Raw genomic sequence first — 22,678 nt, 5'->3', positions numbered from 1 at the left:
CACCTGTTTCAACTGCACCCTGGCCATTAAACCTAAAACACACACAACATCTTAGAGACTTTAAAAGATGTAGGTCAATTGAAGCTTGCACCAGCACTTACAATGGTTTGGCGTATTTTAAGCAAATGTACCTTGTCCCTTGGACAAAGGCATCAGCTAAATGAAATGTAAGGGAATCTATAGAAGTAAATAACAAAGAGGAATACTAACAATTAAGAATTTAAATAAAGTTAAATTATAATTCACCTTAAATATGTTTATAACTAATCGCATAATTTCCCTTATAAACTAAAATAGCTCAAAGACTTCTGCAAGGCCTTTTTCAAAACTGAAATGAATGCATGCATTGACCCCATTATTTTAATTCTGCTCCAAAATGCATTTGGTTCTTCTTTGAACCATGCTCCACCATTTTAAGATTCAGGAAAAACTGAGTTTGTAGTTATTTTCCTAATCCGGCAGTCAAACCCACAAACCCAATCAAATGCATTCACTTGACTTTTTACGCTACAAAAGAAAATGTTTCATTCAAAATACAAGTTTGCAGCAGAGCTGGAAAAACATTTGAAGATAACCTTTAATAGGTAATTGTCTGTTGTGTTTTATCAGGGTATACATGCATACTTATAACAACACACTTGTCATTCTAACATTATCTCCCATCTGCTCATCAAGAGGTTAAGGTTGGGGTCCCACATGAGGAAAATCTTAAAGTTGAAACATTATTCAATACATTCTCACTCCCAACTCGTAGGCTACTATAGTGACGTTATGTCAGGATCCCTTGGCGTCACTATCAAACGCAGTGGGGGCCCTTTAGCGTCAATTTTCAACAATTTCTTTTGAATACTTCTTTTTTTTATATAAAAACTATAAATATGTGACCCACTGTACTTGTTTCTATACTGTAGTACTGTTATCAGCAGTTAATACCTTTAGTAGCAGTGTAATACAGACACTGCCAGTCTGCTAATGAACAATAATGGTTACCATGGAGAAAGAGTCAACAGACGCAACAGCCAATCAACTGAACCATAAATCAGAAGGGTTAGTGGAATACATCACAGATTGCATGTAACAAGGTGGATGAATGATGATGAGTATACCACTGACTGTGAGAAATATCCACAAAAAAAAATTATATCATAAATGTTTTTCAAGTAATGTCTACCATAAATCACGTATTCATCTGGTAAAAGTTGTTGGCTCGATGAAGGCATTAAAATCAGTAACTAGTATATTCCATTTTACTTCGTGCCTCAGATATGGATTTATGATGATATCAGTGTTATTCATATGAGACTGGCGACCCCCGACGGTGTGATTGGCAGTGTGGCGGCGGAGGGAGCCGAGGGCCCCACCGGAGGAGAGGCGCGCGATGACAGCAGCATCACCGTGGTGCAGATGGCAGAACGGGAGGTACCTGGGCACGGCGCGGCTCCCCGCACATTAGGGGATTTGTTACACGGAGCTCATCACCGGGAAAGCTGCCGGACCGAGAGTTTGATCCTGCCTGCGGCAGGAAAAGGCGGTCTCCTCGGCCTGCCCTTGGCTCTGGGGTCCCTCCTTAAACAAATAAAAACCTTTTAAATGAAACATTCATCTTAACAGATAAGATTTTATCATTTATTTTAAACGTCAGGCCTACATCATGGCCACAAACCCCATCTAAAAACAGAGGCTCTGTCCTAAACCTGTTTGCATCCAGGGTTACTTGGCTCAACCAAATAACTTTATATAAATTTACTTTATACCACACTTAAAAATATATATATATAATTATACATATGTACATGTCTACAGTATAGCAACTAATGCATGTTTTAAATAAATAAACATTCAAATGTGAAAGACTCTCCTTCAATGAATATTTAAAACGTACACAAAATCAGATTCTTGTCAAAATTTGAGTACGTGCCATCTGTCAAGCTAAGATATACACACATATATCTTAGCAGTGACGGCTGTAGCACCCCCCAGAATAGCCATAGCACCCCCTAAGCACCCCCAAGAAATGTATGTCTTTTTTTTTTATGTGTGCAATTCATAATTTGAAAAAGGATTGATTCGAAAATAATATGCTACAGTACAGTAGAAGTATAGCCTACTTCTGGGTCTCTGTGTTTCATTCAAGCTCTGCTCTGTGTGTGTGTGTGGCACGAGCCATTTTGTGTGTGTGTGTGTGTGTGTGTGTGTGCAAGCTAGCGAGAGAGCGCGCACCGGTACCGGAGATCGTTGTGGTTAGCATCTCGTGCTAGCTACGCTAACGGATATAAGGAGATTTTTCAACAACAAGGTGGAGGGAGAACTCTCTCCTGTCAGACTGAGAGTCTCAGATAACCTCAGCTCAGGTGAAGTAAAGGACTCTCTCAGTGTTTAGATAGTTAACTTTAGTCTAAGTTATCTCAGTGGGTCTCAAACGGTTTGGTCATCGATTAATGTAAATAAGTATTTCTGAGGCACACGTTTATATGTGGAATAAAGGCGTCCCTTAGGAATGGGTGCGCCGGGTAGCAGATCGATAGCACAATCAAAAGGGCGATGTGGAGGTAATGACAGAGCCTTGGTCTTGTTAAAAACTTCTCTCAGATCTTGGTAACATGCAGGGATCTTAGACAAATCAGGATACTCATCATAACCATTAACTGGTGTAGTCTCTGAGTCTTTACCGGACATGATGACTGGGTGAAGTCTGATCGCCGGGGTCTGCGTTATAGCAGGGCGAGGCGAGTTAGGAACACTACAATTTTGCTCACATTCCCCTCCCCATCCCTTAACTTGGCCTGAGCACCAATCAATTTGTGGATTGTGTTTTTTTTAACCAGGGGAATCCTAATACAAGTGAGTGCTGAGGGCAATTGAATAAATGAAATTGTAACATTTCTGAATGATTCTGAATAACCAACCCAGTCTCATGGCATTTCGTGTTCACCAACACGATTTTTAATCTATTGATTCGTGTTCACCAACACGATTTCCCCCTTTTTTTCGTGTTGCACAGCACGATTTTAAAAGCAATGTATTTCTACTGGTAATGTGTTTCGTGCCTGCAGCACGTCTTTTTCTCCGGTCGGGTCGTGGAAGACCGGAAGCTGTGTGGTTCATAAAAACATGTTCTTACTCAATATCAAGCCACAATTATTGCTTATATTTTAAATCGTATAATTTCGGACTTTTGTTTCCTTTTCTCTGGGGAAAATAAATGGGGCTCAAAGCCTCAGAACACTGAAATCTGTATTTTTAAAATCTTTTTTTCCTTCTAATTTGTTATTCTTTTCAAAATAACACACTGTTATTTACTCACCAATAACACACAATTATCCTTGCTTTTATTTATTGGTTTAATTCCATAATCTCGGGCTTTGTTGGCGTCCTTCAGGAACTGAATTTCAAAATAAAAATAACCGGAAACAGACGTAGGCATTTCGAGCGCTTACCCAAGATCCTCAGTTTTGGTTTAAGCTCGCTGATTGGATGTTTTAGCCGTAATGCATGCTGGGATTTGGTGTTTATATGATATGAAATCCGGAAAACATTTTAAAAGAATAAAATAATACTTAATTCCGAGTGTTCTTGCTTTTCTCTTTGAAATTCATCACATAACGGCATTGTAATACACGGTCCGGCTGCATTACATATTACAGATCTGCCGTAGTTCTTTATTTATAGAGCCCTGATGAGAAGACCTTTGGAAAAACTGGAAGAAATGCCGCCGAAACTGAATACTTAACGTGGATCATAAATATATCAACAATTAAACAACATCTTCAATTTCTCTTCACACAATACGTCTCCTTGCAGTATCAACCTTAATTCGGCTGACTTTTATATTTGATCTAATTCGTAGATAGGTTATATTTACACCATAACGGTGCACAGCTGATATAAAAGGACTTTGATTTTCTCTGAATATAAGAATGTAAATACTGAGTCTGAAATAGTATAGCAATATGCTATAAAATTATGTGAAAACATGTATAAAACTACACATCTTCAGATGTTTTACATACATAAGTGTCCTACACTGATAATACAAAGTTATTATAGCTGTGTGTACCTTGTGTGCACCGCCTAGTGGTTAAAGCACGTTATTGAATTATTGTTTTTATGTGTTATATTTGATTAATATTAATATTAAGAGTACATACTTTCATAGGGGGGAAAGTATAAGGTCTTTGATAGAAATATAGAATATAAAAAATCAAGAAGATACTGTAAGTGATCTCTACAATAAAACAGTTTAGTGCCAGATGTACAAAGATATTAATAGGAGGATGTGCAAAACAGAAAAACGAATTAAACTTTATTTAAACATTAAATAATATTTTAGATTAAGGTCCTCTTTTAAATAAGAAAAAAACTTTGGGGGTATCTACAGATAAATATTAAGCCTGACAAAGTACTTAACGTCTAATATATTGCTTTCCTGCAATGTTAACTATGTTGAAGCACTTATTTTAACTGATATTATACATATGAATTATACTCTTATGTATGTAGATAGTATAAGAAATGTGCAGAATATGACAGTTTAATGGTGGAGGTACAAACCCATGTTGATAGATGTCTTGTAATGTGCTGTTGAGGAACCTCTGACCCAAGATTTTCATTCATTGCATACACCATAGTTTTGTATATGATATGTCAATAACCTTTGAAAATCTTGAAATCTTGAAAGGGATGTGCAAAATAGCCATTATACAGTCTTTAATTAACTATTAGTAGAGCATAACGAGTAATGAATATACTTTATTACTCGTTTCCATTCATGTCAATTGCAGATAAATGTTTAGTCTTCTCAAGCACCAACTATCAAATATCTCTCCCGATTGTTGGCACTTGGCAATCAGGTTAACCTCTGAATTGTGGAATAGAATTACAAAGTAACAATGAGCTGTCATGTGGGTATATATTAATGCTGCGCATTATGGACACAAGCGATTTTTACCCATTTATTAATTATATGTTTTACATTTGATAACACCAATGTGTTTAATACTGGCAACTTCTAATTGTGGGAAAAACGAAAACGTTCAGTAGAGACGTCCCATGGAACATTTTGCGAAACACAATAGCAGGCATGTGTAGTTCTGGGGGGGTGGGCGTTCGATTCCAGTTTTGGATAGTCTGGCGTGGTTTTGTTCCATTTCAAACAGCTGTTTGACGCTCGGCGTAATCTTGGCGCACTGCCACTCCAACATCCAATCCCAGCGCTTGAACATTAATCACGGGGACTGTAGTCCTAAACGATAGCTGGGGATTATGGGTAGTGTAGTGTCTTCGGCTATCCTAAACTCCTAGAGGCCTACGTCTGTTTCCGGTTATTTTTATTTTGAAATTCAGTTCCTGACGGACACCAAAAAAGCCAGAGATTATGGAATTAAACCAATAAATAAAAGCAAGGATAATTGTGTGTTATTAGTGAGTAAATAACAGTGTGTTATTTTGAAAAGAATAACAAATTAGAAGGAAAAAAAGATTTAAAAATACAGATTTCAGTATTCTGAGGCTCTGAGCCCCATTTATTTTCCTCACAGAAGGAAACAAAATCAGAAATTATACGATTTAAAATAAAAGCAATAATTGTGGCTTGATATTGAGTAAGAACATGTTTTTATGAACCACACAGCTTCCGGTCTTCCACGACCCGACCGGAGAAAAAGAAGTGCTGCAGGTACGAAACACATTACCAGTAGAAATACATTGCTTTTAAAATCGTGCTGTGCAACACGAAAAAAAGGAGAAAATCGTGTTGGTGAACACGAATCAATAGATTAAAAATCGTGTTGGTGAACACGAAATGCCATGAGACTGGGTTGGAATAACTACCTGAACGGGCTCGGTATGGTCAGTGACTTGACACATTAGTCTGCCGTCTAATGCGTCTAAAGATGTCTGTGAACACCTTCAACAGGTCCCTGCTGCAGTCTGTTGTCCCCACATGTTTTAAACACTCCACCATCGTTCCTGTCCCCAATAGCTGTTAGCTGCTCTTGATGCTGGTGAATTAGGCTGCCTTGGGCCGACAATGCAGTCTGGAGTGCTTTTGGGTCGGCTGGGCTAATTTTGGGTCAATTCGTTCTGTCAGGACCTCGACACAAACGGATGAACCCCAAATGCACAACCCAGAGACAAAGTCTTGAATGTAACAAAATGTCATTTTAATTCCAAAGATCAGGTAATCCCTCTTAACAGAGTATGTACTGGAATAAACAAAAAGCGCTCACGAGGAAAAAACTAGTCATAACAAAAAGAGAACCTAAGAAAAACTACAAAATTGACAAAATAACAAAACCTGACATGAGTGAAAGCGATCCTTTCTGAGCTGAGGCTTGGCACGACCATTCGGGAAACAAACAAGACGAACTGACACAGGACAGGGGAGAGACAGGAATATTTAAACATGAGGTGAGTGGAAGCAGGTGGAAACAATCAGGGGCGGGGCAGACACTGATGATGGCGTGAAAAAACATGAAAATGACAGACATAATACATAAACATAACTAACACATTTGACGAGACACAACAATTTGCAGCAGTTGTAGTGTCTAAACACTAACTGCTGCAGATAAACGACAGTCTTTTCCTCCAGAGAGGCACTCTGATACCTCATTCACACCAACGGTGTTTCAGGGCCGGTTCGGAGCTGGAGCTTGAAAAGCACCGGGTTTTCCTCTCACCGCAGCGGAGCAGCCTCTTAGCTCCGGAATCCGGTTCATTTCGAGCACCAAAACATTGTCCAGCCAGAGCAAAAGCACCACATACGTCACGCTTACGTCGAGGCGGGGGCAGGGGCGGGATCAACTCCTGAACAACAACAAAAAGCCGGCGTTTTATCCAGTTTGTACACAACGATGAAAAAACTTAAGAAGCAGCAGTGGTCCACTGAAGAGACCAGCTACCTACTTGGAATCTGGTCTTCCGAAGAGGCACAGAGGAAGCTGGAGCACAATCGGCCATTTTTGTTGTTGTCTGTGTCAGCTGTGAGGGGTTTCGGTTATGGCTAGAAAGAATCCGTCTAGTGTAAATATGACGTCACGTTCTTGTTGTAACTCTCGTTGTAATCGGAGCGGCTCGGAAACACATCTACAGCAGTAACATGATGCAACATACACATTAATGCAGCAGCAATATTAATAGAGAAACATCAGTCACTTAATAGTAAAACACTGCAAGGGAACATTGTATTGCACCAGGAGCTATCTTGGGACTTTTATTGTGACAACGTTCACTGTCCTGTGAATAAAAAATAAACCATAGTGTTGGTAATCTACAGTGTTGTCATTCTTCTTTGAACACCAACAAGACCGCTAACACCCTATTTCAACAATCACACTCCCTGTCATTGACATAATTAATAGATAGTTTAGCTTCTCACCATCATTTGCTGTGGCCCACTGATGTTAACGATCGTAACTGAAAGGCTGCCTGCCAAACGTAAACATTCAGCCACGTGACATTCATCCAAACTCTCGCGAGAGTTTTACACAAGACGGATCCTTTCTAGCCATAACCAGGGGTTTCCGCGCGGTTTGGCTTTATGAAGCAGGCACGCAAGCGGTTACGTCATGACGTAAACAATGACGCAATGACGCAGCACCAGTCGGACTCCGGGCGGTGTGAAAAGAGCCGGAGCAAACCGAAGAACCGGTTCTGGACCTGAAAAGCTCTATAGTTAGGGAAAGTTAGGTATTTTTTTAGCCATATCGTGAAATAATTTATTACCAATAGCTTTTTTTTACCATATGTTCCTATAGGTGTCTAGTAACACCTCCCGATTTATCCACAGCCAAATCCTCTGGGAATTGCCTTGAGAGCCAATCAAAGTTAGGGTGCCCATAGGGCGTGGGTAAAAATAGTGAAAAAAATGTTTCTACCAAAAGTGACTTTTGAGATGTCTAACTAGGGGTTTTTAGGGGTGCTGAATCTGTCCCAGTCATTGGTTTTGAGTAAAAATGACTCCAACTCCATAAACAATCCATAAAAAGTGGTTTTATTGAACAATTGCAAATCAAAACTAGCGTTATTAGTTGACATTTTAACAAACCTCATCAAACTCCCCTGCATCTCCCTCACTATTATTATCATCTGGCTGGTTGATGTTCTGGCAAGAGTTACCATGACAGTTCCCACAAGCAGAAATACATTTGACTCCTTGCTTTTTACAGCAGCACCTGAGAGTGCCACAGTCACCTGCGCAGTTGCAGCAGACTAACTTCAGAAGGTAATCTGGTGCCATGGGATCTGTTGTAGGGACTGGTTCATAACCATGTTTTCCTTGTTTCCATCCATACTCAAGGACATCCAAAGATGGACTTTGTAGCATTAGCCAATCTCTGGTCTGGAGATATGCCCGCAGTGAGTGCTGTGCTGCAGCTCCTGTAGTTGGAGGCAGTTTCTCAGGCTTGATGCTCCCAGCTGCCGCCCGCTTGCTGAAGATATCAAATCTTAAATCTTCCAAATCTCCAGATGGATTACCACGGAATATGTTCTTGAACAGTTCGCAGCCAGCTTCGATGATGTCACTTTTCTTGGCTCTGATGTCACAGAACACATCCATGGCCCGCTCTGATTTGTCAGTCTGGCAGAGCTTGCTGAGCAACGTTGGTTTGCTAAACCCAGAAATTGCTGATACAGTATCACAGCCAGAGAAGCTATGTAGGAATATAAGGTATTTACGGTACCTCTCCGGGAGTGCCTCTCGAATCTTTCTGACATCATAAGATGTATCTTTAGCTGTCGTGAGGAAGACCGGGTGGTTTGCCCTATGATGGACCAGCATAACCAGGACGTCTGTGTCCTCAGCCCTCACCTCAACAGAAGACTCTATTGCCTCATTTAGTGCTGCAGACACGATGGAGGTGTCAGCATCATCAGAGCATAGTTGAACACTGATCCTAGCTCTTTGGAAGGTCTCAGCAAGGAGCAGAATGAGCTGAGCCTTGTTGTTCTTGTTGTCAAGAAACCTTTCCCGCGGAATGATGTTTTTTAAGTCTGGACGAATCTGAATGTCACAGCATGCATTCTTGGTTCGTCTCAGGTGGTCATGGTCCTTGGTGGAGCTACCATATCCATCAAAGACCACAGTGATCCGGACGTGCTGGCTACCCATGGACATCACAAACCGGAGGTAGCTCTCAGTGATGTCCTTCCACGTGAGGTTAGCCTCCCATTTGACGCTGTGCAGGAGCCAACCGCCATCAACCACCAGGCTTGTGCAGGTTAGTTTTTCAACAGGCTCCACAAAAGCCTTCAGGAACTTTGCTAGGGCAGCCTTGTCTGGCTTTCGCAACTTCTGATTCTTGTCAAATAGAGACATTGGTGTTGGCGTCAACTCAAAGCGCAAAGCTTCTTTGGTCTTGACTTCACGCTCACTAATGATGATGGGGCGGTTGAAGAGCTTGAGTGAGTCAGTGATTAGCTTCTCTCCATTGATTTTAGGAGCAGATCTGAGGCTTGCCAATGACTTGACCTTGTGCTTGGTTTCCATTGCATCCAGAACAGTTTTCCCATCCATCTTGGCCTGTATGGCTCTGCCAACCTCCTCTGCCTGATCAGCATTGACTGAGTCCCCAGGAGTGCTGCTGAACCCCGTCGAGAAAGATACCAGGGTCTTACTGTCCCGTATGGAATCAAAGGGGTTGACTTCCTCCAACCATCCAACTATGGCATTAACAGAGTCATTGTCTTTCTCCATCTGGGCTTTTGTGATGTCTGTGTGGATAGGTACCCTACGTTTGTTCATTACTCCTTCAAGCTCCTGGTGAATGAATGAGAAGTGGTTGAGAGTCTGAACCCAACACTTGTGAGCAGATTTGTTCCGGAACCGCCCTCTGCTTAAACCACCTGAGGATTTGGCCTCACGCATGAGTGTGGTTTCTATTGTGATGTCAGTCCATGTGCCTGACCACTCATGGTCTGAGAACCGGACTACATGGTTGCCATACACAGTAAACTTGGACAGAGTTTCCTGGAACATGGGACAGTCCTGTCGCTGCTGCATTAGTTGTACATAGAGCCTTGCTCCCTTTGCGTACTGATGGTGCCCTGCTGCTGCAAAGGTGTTCAGCATTCCAATGATGCAGCTGAGGTGACCTGTGTGGTCTGGGACACGCTCACTCCTGATAAATACCTTGATTAGATCGATTCTGCCATAGTACCAGACCCAGAGTGCAGGTGTTCTTCCAGCCTTAGACAAAGTCTTCAACCTCTCCTCCATCCTCTCCTTGAACACAGTGACTATCCTTGGTGTGTCCATGGAACCTGTTAGAGATAGACAGTTTTAATTGTATTACTACATAATGAGAAAATATAATTCGGCATACTCCGAGATAGTTTGAGACACAGATTAGGGAAAGGTCAAATTACCTCTTTTCATTTCTTTTGCAGTCCTGATGAAGTTCTCCATGTCTTCATAGTCCTGCTCGCTGAACGCAACATCTTTCAGCAAAAACTTGGTAATTGCCGCTGATGCAAGAAGGTGGAACCGGATGGCCTTAGCATAAGCCCTGCCTGAGAGAATGTGTTCTGCAGTGTTGCTGCCTGGGTAAACTAGCTGTATCAGCTCTTGCAGCCCTGAGTCTGCCATAATAACCCCAATAGAGCCCAGGAAGCTTTTCAGGAGATGAAACCCTCCTAGTCTAGTGATGATGGGCAAGTCAGACTGGAGAACTATCTGAGTTGCTTTCAGCCATATTGGCATGTCAAATGTGATGACAGCAGGAGACTGACCGCTGCGTAGGCACTCCATTAGAGTAGTGTAGATGGTTCTGTACTCGTTTGGGTCACCCTCAATGATTGGAAGAAACTCAATGAGGGACTTTTTCCTGCATTCAGTTTGATGTATGGATTTCATGAAGCCATTCCAGTTCGGATGTTCAAATGTGGCGTTGTAATTCTTGATAGCCCATCCTGCCATCCAACCAATGTCCCCTGACTTCAAAACCGGAGGGTCTTGGTGGAGATCAGCTATGGGAACCAAACGGATGTCTGCCAATCCTGCTTTGTTTTTTGGTACAAAGGACAGTATTTTCACCTCTGTTGCTTTGAGAGTTGCTACCTTTTCCTCAACTGCCATGTTCCTCCTTGGTATGGTTGTGTGAAGCTCATGTTGTCTTGTTGCTGGAGCAGGAGAAGTTACTCTGATCATGCCCATTGCATGGAATGCTGTGTTTCCTTGTAGTGAGGCAATGTTGAGATCTATATTATCACCAACACATTGATGAACAGTGCTATCGGCAGGAACAAAGAGGGCAAATGTTTGCTGATTCTCTTCATGCATTCCAGAACCACTCTCCTCTTGCTCCTCTGGCTGTTCTGCAGATAGGACTGCATCGACCTCTGCTTCCTCATGCTCCACAACATCTATACCATCTTCATCTGTGATTATGGTATCCTGGTCCATGCTACCACATCCATTTTTCACGTTCAAGTAACAATACTTGTAGTGATGGAGCTCAACATATGATTCAGAGTATCCTAAGTGATGAATACGGTCAATCAACCACTTTGATCCAAACATGTGGTCAAGCTGAATTGTAAGTCCAAGTTGGGAGGGCATAACTCCTGATCGAGGGCGGTATGCTTTCAGCAGGTTCTGTCCCCACATTGCCACCTTTTCGTCAGTTTTTACAATTGCCTTCAGCAACTGCTTGAGGCTGTCAGGAATCAGAGCAAGTTGGCTCTGTGTATTGGTCATGCTGTCTACTGAGGGATACTGCTTTGTGTCGAGTGAAACTCTTGCCAAGTCTCCACAGATCAGATGAATGGCAGTGGAAATTATGAGGTCTTTAAGTGCAGAATCATCCATGGTTTGTGAGGGGTTGATGACCTGCTGATGGTAGTCTCGGAGGATTGCCTCTGTAGTGTCTTTTAGCCACACAATGAATCTTCCTCCCTCATCTAATGTGAAACAGAGAGACTCCTCATAATGTTCCTGAAGCTTTTTTTTAAGATACATCCGTCCATATGTGAGACTTTTGTCCTCCGTGGGGTCAAGTTCTTCCATCTTCATGTGGATCTCAGCGAGACTTGTTACACCATGCTCCACTTCTTCATCCATCCATTTGCACAGTTTCTCAAACAGCAACTGCCTCTCCTCATCTGTAGGCCGTCCGACCTGTGGGGGAAAAACAACTTTTAATTGAAATGATTGGCTTCAGAACCTTGTCTACAGAGTCTGGGACTTCTGGTCTTGAAAAAAATATATTACCCCAGAGTTTGTAACTGGGTTCTCGAACTGGGACCTGCACCGAAGATGATACAGTGCCTCTTCAGCTACCAAATCTATTATTCCAGACAGGCGACCAGCAACTTCAACTCCCCAGGCATCTCCTCGTCTCACAGCTGTCTCCAACAAATTCCTTTTCAGTCTGTCCTGGAAGCGATTGTCAGGTGCACGATACAACTTCCGGGCTGTGTCTGGGTTATAGCCACATATATGATTTACTAAAGAGAGTTTTAATTTGAAAAAAAAGAAAGACCTTTCAAACTCATTCATGAGAATGTAGAAGACAGGCAACTTACTAGGGTATTTTACAAGCATTTCAACATTGATGCTCTTATTGCAGAGGATACAAACATCACGGTAGACCAGGTGTGCTGATGGGGTTTGGAATGTGGAGCTACCAGCACTTGAAGTACTTGGCCCAGACAGTACGCTGCGTCTTTTCATCCTGTCTGATCGTTGGTCTTGAGCATCTTGTCCTTTGGATGGATGAAAGACAATTTCGTGAGCTTTTATTCATGCCACAAAATGTATTGGATTGAAATGATGAGTTGAACGGAATGATTGACAGAAAGTGGCAACAACATTGACATAATGAAAAAGAAAACCTGAACGTTTCGCAATGGATACACTTCTCGAACGATGGTACAACTCGGTTCTACAATCCAAATGGTACTTCAGCTTGGGGTCATCTCCATCATTCCAGTCCTCATGTAGTCTGTTGATCAGCATTGCATCATCTACGATCTCAGAATAAGATAATAGCTGCTGATAACCTTTGTGAGTGACTTTTGAGAGTTTTTGCATTTCAGTCCCAGGACCACCACAGATGAAGCACCTCAAACCATGACAATTTGTGGTATCAACTTCCATACTGTCCTAAAAAGACAAGACAGCTCGGTGAACAATTACTTTTTCTTTTTGTTTACTAGGCAAGGCAAGGCAAAGGCAAGACTTATCAAACATATCATGCAGAATGGGTCCACACAGCCACATTAATAGATTATGTGTAACTATGAACAATAATCTCACTTTGAATCATATAGTGAGCCCACTATAAAATGACACAATTTACAACACAATTAATGTTGATCAATGACACAGAGACTATTTATAATGGTTTATTTAGCTAAGGTACTAGATTTGATATTAGCCTAATGTTAGCTAACTTAAGCTGGATGCTAGCTAGCAACATTCATTTTAGGCTGTAACTAAGAGATAAAAATGATGCATGGGCCTATAAATAAATGTATAGCCAACTAAACTTTAGAAAGCAAAATTATTTACTTACCATGTCAGAAAGTAACTTTGTTGTGGGCGTGTTGGAGCAGTGGTTAGTGTCTTCGACTGGTATACGGGAGGCCTGGGTTCAATCTGCACGCTTTGAATAAAAGCAGCTGCAAAATACCTCTACCTTGATATTCTCCACGTGCAGAGAAGTAATTATACTGAGCACGTACCTAGCAGATGTCATTACTGTAGTGTCTTTTAAATTCAGAGTGGATTATTCAATGTGTAGAATACATTTTTCACCCCAAATCCATAGGTTAAATTTGACAGATCAATATTTCAGGGTTAAGGAGTCATTTTGACTCAAAACTAATGGCTGGGATAGATTCAGCACCCCTAAAAAACCATAGTTAGACATCTCAAAAGTCACTTTTGGTAGAAAAAATGTTTTCACTATTTTTACCCAGGCCCTCTGGGCACCCCAACTTTGATTGGCTCTCAAGGCGATTCCCAGAGGATTTGGCTGTGGATAAATTGGGAGATGTTACTAGACACCTATAGGGACATATGGTAAAAAAAGCTATTGGTAATAAATTATTTCACGATATGGCCAAAAAAATACCTAACTTTCCCTAACTACTAGCACAGAGCTTGAACCGGAGTTGCGTTGGTGTGAATGAGGTATGAGAGTTGTGCAATGAGGAGGAGGAATTTTGCCAGAGGTAGAAGTTGAATTCAAAAGTGATCCCCACAACAGGATCTGTGAGGCACAGAGACCGATGTTCAAAGTTTTCCTCATCAGGAGAGTTTTTTAAATGTTTTGTATGCTTTCTAATTCATGGAATATGAAAGTCCATTATTACTTCCTCACGCGATAGTTTGTACATGCTCTTTGGGCCTGAAGAGCAGTGGGCACCAGAACTGTGGCTGAAAAGAGAATAAAACATGTGTTTAAGAGATGTTTAATTACTTTTCAAATGTGGTCTTTATATTGTTTAAGAAATAGTGGGAACAAATCAGGGAAATAAATCATATTGTTTTAATCTGTGTTTTAGCGTGTGATGTGTTTTCTTTATGATCATTATTATAATGGCTAAAGTGTATCAACTACCACACATTCTAAATACTAAAAGCATTCATTATTCCTGCTTTAATGTTATCATGCACTCTATACCCAAGGTACTTATATTGTGTCTTAACCAGGAAATAAGATTGCTTTTAGACTTATTTAGAAGATGAGGTAGAGGTGCACTTCATCCTCTTGAGGCTGAAAAGAAAACTGGGGCTAAAGCACTTAGCCAAATCATCCTGACAAAAAACAGTTTTACCTACCAAAACTTCATTATTACAACCTCTTTAGACTGATGGGAAAATATTTTTGGCAATCTTTTTTTGTTAACTTTTTTCTCCATTATGTTGGTCTCTTTAAGAGATGCTTCTATACGCAAAGAAAAACAGTAAAGCATACCTTTAGATACAGTGATGTGTAGTTGTTTTTCTCCTTTCTCTTTTTTAATCTCTTCTTCAGGATTTTGGCATGCAGGTAATCCACCCTCATCTCCGCTGCGTTGCTGAAGAATCGCTCACACACCATGATCCTGATCTGTGAGGCTTTGGCAGCAATCAGAGCCATGAGGATTAGGAGGAGCAAGATGGCCGCCAGAGGAACGATAGAGTTATAGAGCAGCAGTTTGGGTTTAGGGAGGCACGTCTTCTCAAACAGGGTCACAGAGTAGGAAAAGTCTTCTTGATGATTTTCCTCGCCAATGGGTATGCCTATTAAAGTTGCAATCCCCTGAAAAGACACATGAATAATAAGTACTCTGTATACTGCAAATCAGAAGGTCTTTAAATGGGCCCTATTGTGCTTTTGGGGTTTTTTCCTTTCCTGTAGTGTGTTATATATGTTTCTGACATCACTATGTAACACTCACACTTCTATAGATGAGAGTAACACATCACTTCCAGGTGAAATTACGGCCCCGCCCACTTTTGGGGGAAACCATTCACTGTCATTTGGCGGTAAATACAGATTCTGAAGTTTTTGGCAATCACATGTAATTTAGCCAGAAAATTACTTATGTGTTACACTCATCTATTGGCTAGTGTTCCAACATATTGTATGTGATAGGCTAAGGGCTGGGACATCTCTAAGCTGTTGACCAATCACAACAGAGCCAGCCAGCTAACCAATCAGAGCAGACTGAGCTCTGGTTTCAGACAGAGGGTGAAAAGAGGTGCTGCAGCACAGGCAGTATGAGAACAATAAAGAGCTTTTTGAACATTAAAGCATGGAGAAATGTCCCACACTAAATACTGATATGAACCTGAAAAGGAGCAAAAGTTGGCCCCTTTAACAAAAATACTCACTTTGATGCTCACTATCAGCGGGATATGGAACGGCTCAAGTTCGGATAGTTTTTTTGTTACAATGTCGACAAAGAGGTACAATAAGGCATCCACGGTTATAAATATGACCCAAGCTGCAAGATGGGAGGCGACTGGAACTCCAAACTTCAGCATGGCTTTCCCCTCTCTGGTGGTGGGACGGGCCGAGGGGATGGGGGTGTACAGCTCCTCTTCCTCAGGGGTAAGGGGGAGGACATGGGGCTTCCCTTCCGCCCTCTGCTTCTCGTCAAAAGCGACAAACCTCCGGCTCACGAACCTGTTTTGGTATTTCATGTCACTGCGGTATCTTTTTATGTGCAGGGCTATAAACATCATGAGCACGAGGAAACTGAGGGCGGGGAACATCTTCTCGCTCACAGAGGAGACTGTGTTCATAATGGACTTCACATATTTCACTGTGGCGTTCAGCTTCTGCTCGGCCTCACCGAGCGTCACCTGGAACTTTTCTGATTCCAGTCTGGGGGAAACCTTGAGTTGGGGGTCAAGGTTTAACACCCCTAAGTCTGTAACCCCCTTTAGCATGTTTCCTAGCCACTTTAGCATCTTCACATATTTGCTAAACGGAGCAATGACGGCTGCTTTCTTGGCCTGCAGGTTGCAGATCATACTCCGGACCAGACCTGTGGTGTTCTCCAAGGTGTTGCGAATGTTTCTTAGCAGCACTAAACTGGTGCCGGCGGTGAGGAGAAGGTTCCGGCTCTTCTTCATGAAAATAGAGATCACAAATAGAGTCCCTAAGCAACGTACCCTCTTTGATAGGAAGAGGGCAACTGTCAGGAGGGCCCCGAAGCAGCAAGAGATCCCTCCAGACACAGCTAGATCATAGTTCAGCGTGAGGAGGAGGTATAGGAAGAGCAGCAAGCTGAGCAGGAGGCTGGAGACGCTACAGGTGAAGAGCAGGAGGAGCGTTCTTTGCAAGCCATCCCTTTCACCGGTTGTGAAAACATCCACAGCCAGATAACCGCTCTCCTTGAGGGTCTGTTTCCATGAGATTAGCATCCTGAGCTAAGATTGAATGCAAAAATGTATTAAAATCTCAAAGTGCAAACCTGTTGTGTAGAGCAAGACATCTATTCTCATGCATGTGTCCTGCAGTCTCCTTAAATATGGCTAAAACAGGAAGTCTTCGGCCTCCTCTACCCTCATGAAGTCATTTGTCATTATCCAGTCATTCCTATTTTTTAACCAAAAGCAGAAGCAAACAGAGACCTCATACAAGACCACATTGTGTGTGAGCGTGTGAAACTTATTTTATTTTGTGTAGGATTGCAAAGCTGTATGACACTAATGTTTGAACACTTTCCGATTACTTTATGGAAATTCCAATTACAGTAAGTCTAATAAAAGCTCTACAGAACATTTTGGAAAGGGGAGGAAGTCGCAATAAGGAGTCGTTAGGGTTACGATTTGTAAGATGAGCTAATATTGTCATCACTAAAGTTACTATAGTATATATAATATATATTATAGTGTTACTATATTGATCAAGGTTAAAAGATAGCTGCTTTCAAGGAATTGAGAACTTTTAGCGGAATATATAATAATTAGATGTTGCCGGGTTATGACGTCAGCTCAGCCCTGAAAAGGTGCTTGTGAACATTCTGAAAAGCCTGTAGCATGGCTGTAGACTCTTGGCCTTGATATATTGACCATTTTTGTCATATAGTAGTTGTAAACATTATTTTACCGAACTGAACTGATACAATTTTATAAAACATTTTTGGAAACATAATCTTACTTAGGATTAATCACAAAATCAGATGATCCTAAAAAGTCAGATACAACGTATAACTTTTTTCTGGGCCGACACATAAATACCCCTAAGTATTAGGTGAAACCTTACAAACATCATTTTTAGAAGCAACTAAATAGTCATTTGTCAAGCCTAATTGATAAAGGGCACATTTTTTAAAATCAATTTGTGTGCTTGGCCTGAATTGCCCAGCACAGTGGACAAACTAAGTAGTTTAGCAGCATTACGGGCTCATGTTTTTTGGGGTTCAGCTAGTCTAACTTGTAAACCAGGTAACTCACTTTCTATTAGAAAATAGTATGGTAAATAAGTCCTGAAAATGTCAGGTAACCCTTAACCCAGTTTGCCTTTTTATAAAGGCATTATATAATGTTACAGAAAAAGATCCTGTATCCATTTCTTTCAAACGTTACATTAAAATAACTTTTATCTGATATTGGTGCTTTCAACCATACGGTTGGTTGTGTTGTCAGAGAATATAATCTTCATATTTCATCAGGGTCTCCAAATTTATAACATAAGCCCTGCTTGATAAAGGGGGCTATGGAGTTGATTTTGAAATCCACCTGGTGGATCCTAAAGGATGCATTATGGGAATTGTAGGATTCAGGTTGGGAGCTTGAGCAATATGTTACTAGAGAATAACATTCAGTATCTATCGTGATTGTACATGCGTGTGTGTTAATCGTATCATCACCCAACTCTTTGCATCAGTGTAATATCAATTTTTTTATTTTTTATTTGAAAAATAACTTACATAAATCTCTGTACTCAACCATACTTAACCAAGACATAGCCTTGGCATTAACACATTGCACCAAAAAGAGAAAATGAAAAAGCATTCAAAAGGATAAATAACATATGTCTTTGTCATCACGTGAGGCATTCTTCCTGTTCCAAAAGAGTCTATCATCTATTCATGGTAGCTTGTTTATTCAAATTCTGACATCTAAAGGTATGTACAATCAAAATCAAAATGAAAATATATACTGTAGCTTGTTCAAGCCACAAGGTTTTCTTGGACATTAAAACGCATTATCGTCATGTGGAAAAGGAATAATGCCTCAGTTCAATTTCATCCAGACATACTGCAACTATAAGATTCATATACTTCCCAGACATGAGAAGTATTTATAATTACTAAAAATAGAAAATAAAAAATAAACTGGTCTTGGCTTTTAAATAAAACTAACAAAAATATAGTAAATTAATTTCATTTTCATTAAAACAAGAAAAAACATTTTCTGTGGCAATATCCCTTGTTATTTGAACTTGTGATTAGCTCATCTTCACAAACAGTGCCTGTGGACTTGAACCAAAGCGACACACACATCTCTCGCATGTTTGCTGCCTCTTGATTAGGTATAGACCTCTCGCTGTACCAATACAGATTATTTTTGCATGTTCGTCAACAATACTGAAATAAAATACACTTGCAATCACAACTGTTTCGTCAACCTCCATTAAATATAAAATATTTTCCTTGTCACTTATTTTTTCTCAAAAACCTGAAAGAAAACATGACCTTGGGGGTGGAATGTCTTTTGTTAAAACTTCAATAAATGGCCGCAGAAGACCAATAACTAATTTGCTGTAGAGTTCAATTTAAAGGTGAGGGAGAAAAGTAATGAAGTTGACATGCACTGTACAAGAAACTGCAAAAATTCCAAATATCATCTTTATCAAAACATGCTGAGTTACTGTAAGGTGTGCCCAAGCCATGTTGCAGAAAATCCTTTTCAACATGCTTGTTAAACAAATCAAATCCAAAATAAAATACATACTGAAACAGTCCTCAAATCTGGACAATGTCAGGGGACTGAACAATGGTAGCAATGAGTAGTACAATGAGAAGTACCCTGGGACAAGGAAGAAAAAGAGAAACATGTACAATTTGCACATAATGTTTATCTTTATAAGGCATGAGCCTTTTACAATGAAATAAATAATTTACATTTATTTTCATTATCACTTTTTGTCACATAAACATTTTCTGTTAAATAGCTCCAAAAGTTTCCTTTAAGTTTCCCTTATCTGCATGTCTGCTAAACACAGACTCATGAATGGTCTAAAGAATGATAAACAATGCCTCTTTTTTTTAATCACGATGTTGCATTCACTCCCCTTGAAAACCATGCACTAGTGACAATTACCTTAAAAATAATATAAATTGTTGAAAATGGCTGATCTGTTTTATTTTTCTTCTTCTTTTTTGCAAGTTGCAGCCTCAAGAAAATAATTTTATTTTTCACTTTTTTAATTCAGCTAAATTTGTGTCCATGCAAATTAACTAAAAAGGGAAAAAAATATATTTTTCTCATTTATTTTCATACAATATATCAACAGAGAAAGAATGATGGTAGATTGTACATCTTTTCATGGGGTTTCTGTTTGTTCTGGAGTGTTGATGGTAGCCACTTCAATATTGCCTCTGATTAATTTACCAGTACGGGTTGATTCAGTACGTAAACCTAGAGTAACCAGGGTATTTCTTTTGGGGTTTTGGGGGAGTGTGGACACAAGCTGGGACACACCTCACCCAAAGTGATGGTCTCCAAAACTCCATCTACACAGCTAGGTCTGTTGGCGTGGCGTGACCAAGCATCTGGTTAGAAACACTGTCACCCCCTTCAGATACAAGTACATTGACATAAAAAAACTAATAAAAAAAGGAAACCAAAAAAAAGAAAGGAAAACATTTATTTTCATTCGAAAAGGGCTTCTGTAGAACTCGTTTAGCGGTTCCCAGTGCTGACCCCCATGGCTTCGAATTGGATGAAAACCTGGAACTGACGGATTCCTCGTGCTAAGGAGTTCATTCCAGCTTCCTCCAAACAACAACAACAACACCCGGCATCCCGGCCGCCAGGCGCTTGCGACGCGCTTCGCCTCGTGCACAATGTGCGCAACGTTTTTGCTCAAAACACAGGATCACGTTTTTTGCACCCCTGGAAACAGGCTCAGAAGACACAACATCAAGCATGCAGTGTAACCGGGGGCGTGACCTGTAATCGCAACACTGGCTGCTACAACAACGCTATCATTCCGCACGCTGCTATGATCGAGAGAAACTGTCCAGTGACGATTGGGAAGCTCTTCTTGTCAGTGGGGCCAGAGTAGGGTCAACCAGTGAGGAAGGGGGGAAGAGCTTAAACCAGCCAATCACCATGTTGGACAGGTCCAGCTCATCTAACAGTATCTGAACTGCTCCCATGAAGGATTTATGGTCCATGCGTCCATAGTCGCCCCAAACGATGATCTGCAAAGAAAGAGGAAATAATGAATCAGAAGGACGTTCGCATTGGAACAGTGAGGAATGATATTGTTTAGTTTCCGGTTCCTCACCTGTAAAACCTTTCCTACTGGACTCTCCTCAAACGGCAGTTGCTGCTGGTAAAGAGGATCCAAGGTTTTTCTTGCTACTTTTGTTTTCTTTTTGGCTATGCAGACTCCGTTTTCCAAAAGGTAGACCTTTACATATGGTGCTGGGAAGAGAGGAGAGGGGGAATATGTTACAATATGCATCATCTCTTGTTCTTACCCCAAAGCCCAAAAGAAACATGATTGTAGGTCTTTTAAGTTGAATGTAGGATATTAGTGTGATATGACAGAGTGAGAGCTTCAGTTACCTGGCAGTGACTTGGAACCTGGTTTTCCCACAAGGCCACGGGCTCTGATGACCTCCACCTCCAGTGCTCCCTTCTTGTCCACCATACCAATCTGGATGTCACCTGGATAACAGCGTTGACAGATTTTTTACTTCAAGCACTATAATAACCTCATATTTCACACCATATACAGACAGTATATATAAGTTAGTATGGTATAGGTATTTTAAATGAGATATGCATGCACTCTGATTGTCTGCTTTGCTTTGTTTTCTGTAATGTAATTTCATGTCATCATATTTAACTGTTTGTACCCAATGTTTTTTATTAGTCAGCTGCATGTTAATTGTCTTACTGCTCGAGTTCTGATCCTGTTCAACTGTTCATGTCTGGCTTTTTCCTGTTCTGTTTTCATTCAATATTCTTTGAATGGCCAATTGTAACATCAGGCCGTGGGACAACAGTTGAAACTTAGCCTTTTGGCTAGCAATGGCACTTTTACAGTGATGTTGATAATGTGCATTGTCACTAAGGAAAACATAAATACATAATCAAATAATAATAATGAATGACTAACAAGACTATTAACTTTCCCTCATCAACGTGTTCACTTCTTAGTGCAAAGAGGTATTCTGTGAATAACCAAGGTACTGTATACAATTAATGACTAAAAAGGTTGCTGTTCTCACCCATTGGGGGAGTAGCCAACGTCTGTCGTCCAACCAGCTGAGCGGGGCCGAGGCCATCCAGGAAGTCGCTGAACTGGGCTTCTGAGGAGAGCCTCACACCGGGGAAGATGAGACTGAAACAGAGAAGACACAAACATGGAGATAAAAGAGACAGTTTCATTAAGATAAGACGAATCTGTCGGGGGTAACGGCTGTAAGGAAGAGTTTGGAATTGTTTGCTGCGTATGTACTAATGCTCTCAGTGAAATAAGAAGGAGCTTTCCGAGCGACCTCAGAATAAGCGTGTCCTTACTTTCCCTCGGAGCTGTAGCTGTTCATGCTGCCGTCTGTGGACTCCCGGCTGGCCTGCCGAGTCATCCTGCTCCTCATCTCAACCGCCAGGCCCGTCTCCGTGCTCCTCTGGATGGTGCTGCGCAGCTTCTTACCCCCTGCTTCTGCACAATGAAGGCCACACGTGGGGGAAGAGAGGAGGGAGGGAGAGGAAGAGCCAAGGAGAGTGTTAATGCATGACACTGCATCATTTTGTGACTCATACAGCGAGTTGCACACACGGATTATAACTGTCCCGCATTCAGCTGCTCGTAGAACATTCATTCCAGAGGGAAACAAAACAAAGACTCTTTGAATGGAAATAGATCTCTGTACCTTTAGTGTAGCTTATTCTGGGAAGGATCATGGTCATTTCACTCAAACAAGGTCACTAATTCATCCTCTCTACAGATACCCCCCTCTGGTCTGTGCTACGGATGCCTGCGGTGGTCTT

At 41.0% G+C, this 22,678-nt stretch overlaps 3 protein-coding genes across 47 annotated transcripts in view; all 3 read right to left on the bottom strand.

Moving 5' to 3' along the window:
- Positions 1-245: 245 nt before the first annotated feature.
- dcstamp (dendrocyte expressed seven transmembrane protein) lies at positions 246-16,864 on the bottom strand (the record flags this gene model as incomplete). 4 transcript variants are annotated; one of them, XM_079641271.1, is made up of 3 exons in its annotated part: positions 246-1,566; positions 14,925-15,251; positions 15,827-16,864. In XM_079641271.1, the coding sequence occupies 3 exons, from the start codon at positions 16,862-16,864 to the stop codon at positions 1,462-1,464; spliced, it is 1,470 nt and encodes a 489-aa protein (XP_079497397.1). In that variant the 3' UTR covers positions 246-1,461. The 4 variants fall into 4 exon arrangements, 1 of the variants encoding a protein (XP_079497397.1); XR_013801029.1 differs by lacking the exons at positions 246-1,566; positions 14,925-15,251; positions 15,827-16,864 and adding exons at positions 5,961-6,807; positions 6,907-7,086; positions 7,379-7,437; XR_013801028.1 differs by lacking the exons at positions 14,925-15,251; positions 15,827-16,864 and adding an exon at positions 7,379-7,448.
- LOC307045608 (uncharacterized protein) lies at positions 7,973-14,073 on the bottom strand. Of its 3 annotated transcripts, none has more exons than XM_079691384.1 (5): positions 12,835-14,073; positions 12,526-12,705; positions 12,212-12,447; positions 10,369-12,118; positions 7,973-10,263 (listed from the first exon to the last, which is right to left on the bottom strand). In XM_079691384.1, the coding sequence occupies exons 1-5, from the start codon at positions 13,097-13,099 to the stop codon at positions 8,039-8,041; spliced, it is 4,656 nt and encodes a 1,551-aa protein (XP_079547510.1). In that variant the 5' UTR covers positions 13,100-14,073; the 3' UTR covers positions 7,973-8,038. The 3 variants fall into 3 exon arrangements, with proteins under 3 accessions (XP_079547510.1, XP_079547511.1, XP_079547509.1); XM_079691385.1 differs by having other exon boundaries at positions 12,212-12,420; XM_079691383.1 differs by having other exon boundaries at positions 12,212-12,705.
- A 1,464-nt stretch (positions 16,865-18,328) lies between the features above and the next one.
- The window catches only part of rims2a (regulating synaptic membrane exocytosis 2a), a 145,502-nt gene continuing 141,152 nt past the window's right edge, over positions 18,329-22,678 (bottom strand). For 35 of the 40 annotated variants that reach the window (XM_079641457.1, XM_079641463.1, XM_079641436.1 and 32 more), the window contains 5 exons: positions 22,208-22,349; positions 21,916-22,028; positions 21,248-21,349; positions 20,964-21,103; positions 18,329-20,877 (listed from right to left, as the gene is read on the bottom strand). In XM_079641457.1, the coding sequence (XP_079497583.1) occupies positions 20,674-20,877; positions 20,964-21,103; positions 21,248-21,349; positions 21,916-22,028; positions 22,208-22,349 (701 nt within the window). In that variant the 3' untranslated portion in view covers positions 18,329-20,673. The remainder of the gene's footprint in view (positions 20,878-20,963; positions 21,104-21,247; positions 21,350-21,915; positions 22,029-22,207; positions 22,350-22,678) is intronic. The other 5 variants (XM_079641443.1, XM_079641447.1, XM_079641449.1 and 2 more) reach the window with 1 other exon arrangement.

The sequence above is a fragment of the Notothenia rossii genome, assembly GCF_949606895.1.
Source record: "Notothenia rossii genome assembly, chromosome: 7".
NCBI classification, from domain to species: domain Eukaryota; kingdom Metazoa; phylum Chordata; class Actinopteri; order Perciformes; family Nototheniidae; genus Notothenia; species Notothenia rossii.
The sequence above is the reverse complement of the archived record's forward strand: the minus strand, read 5'-3'. Positions and strand labels throughout refer to the sequence as shown.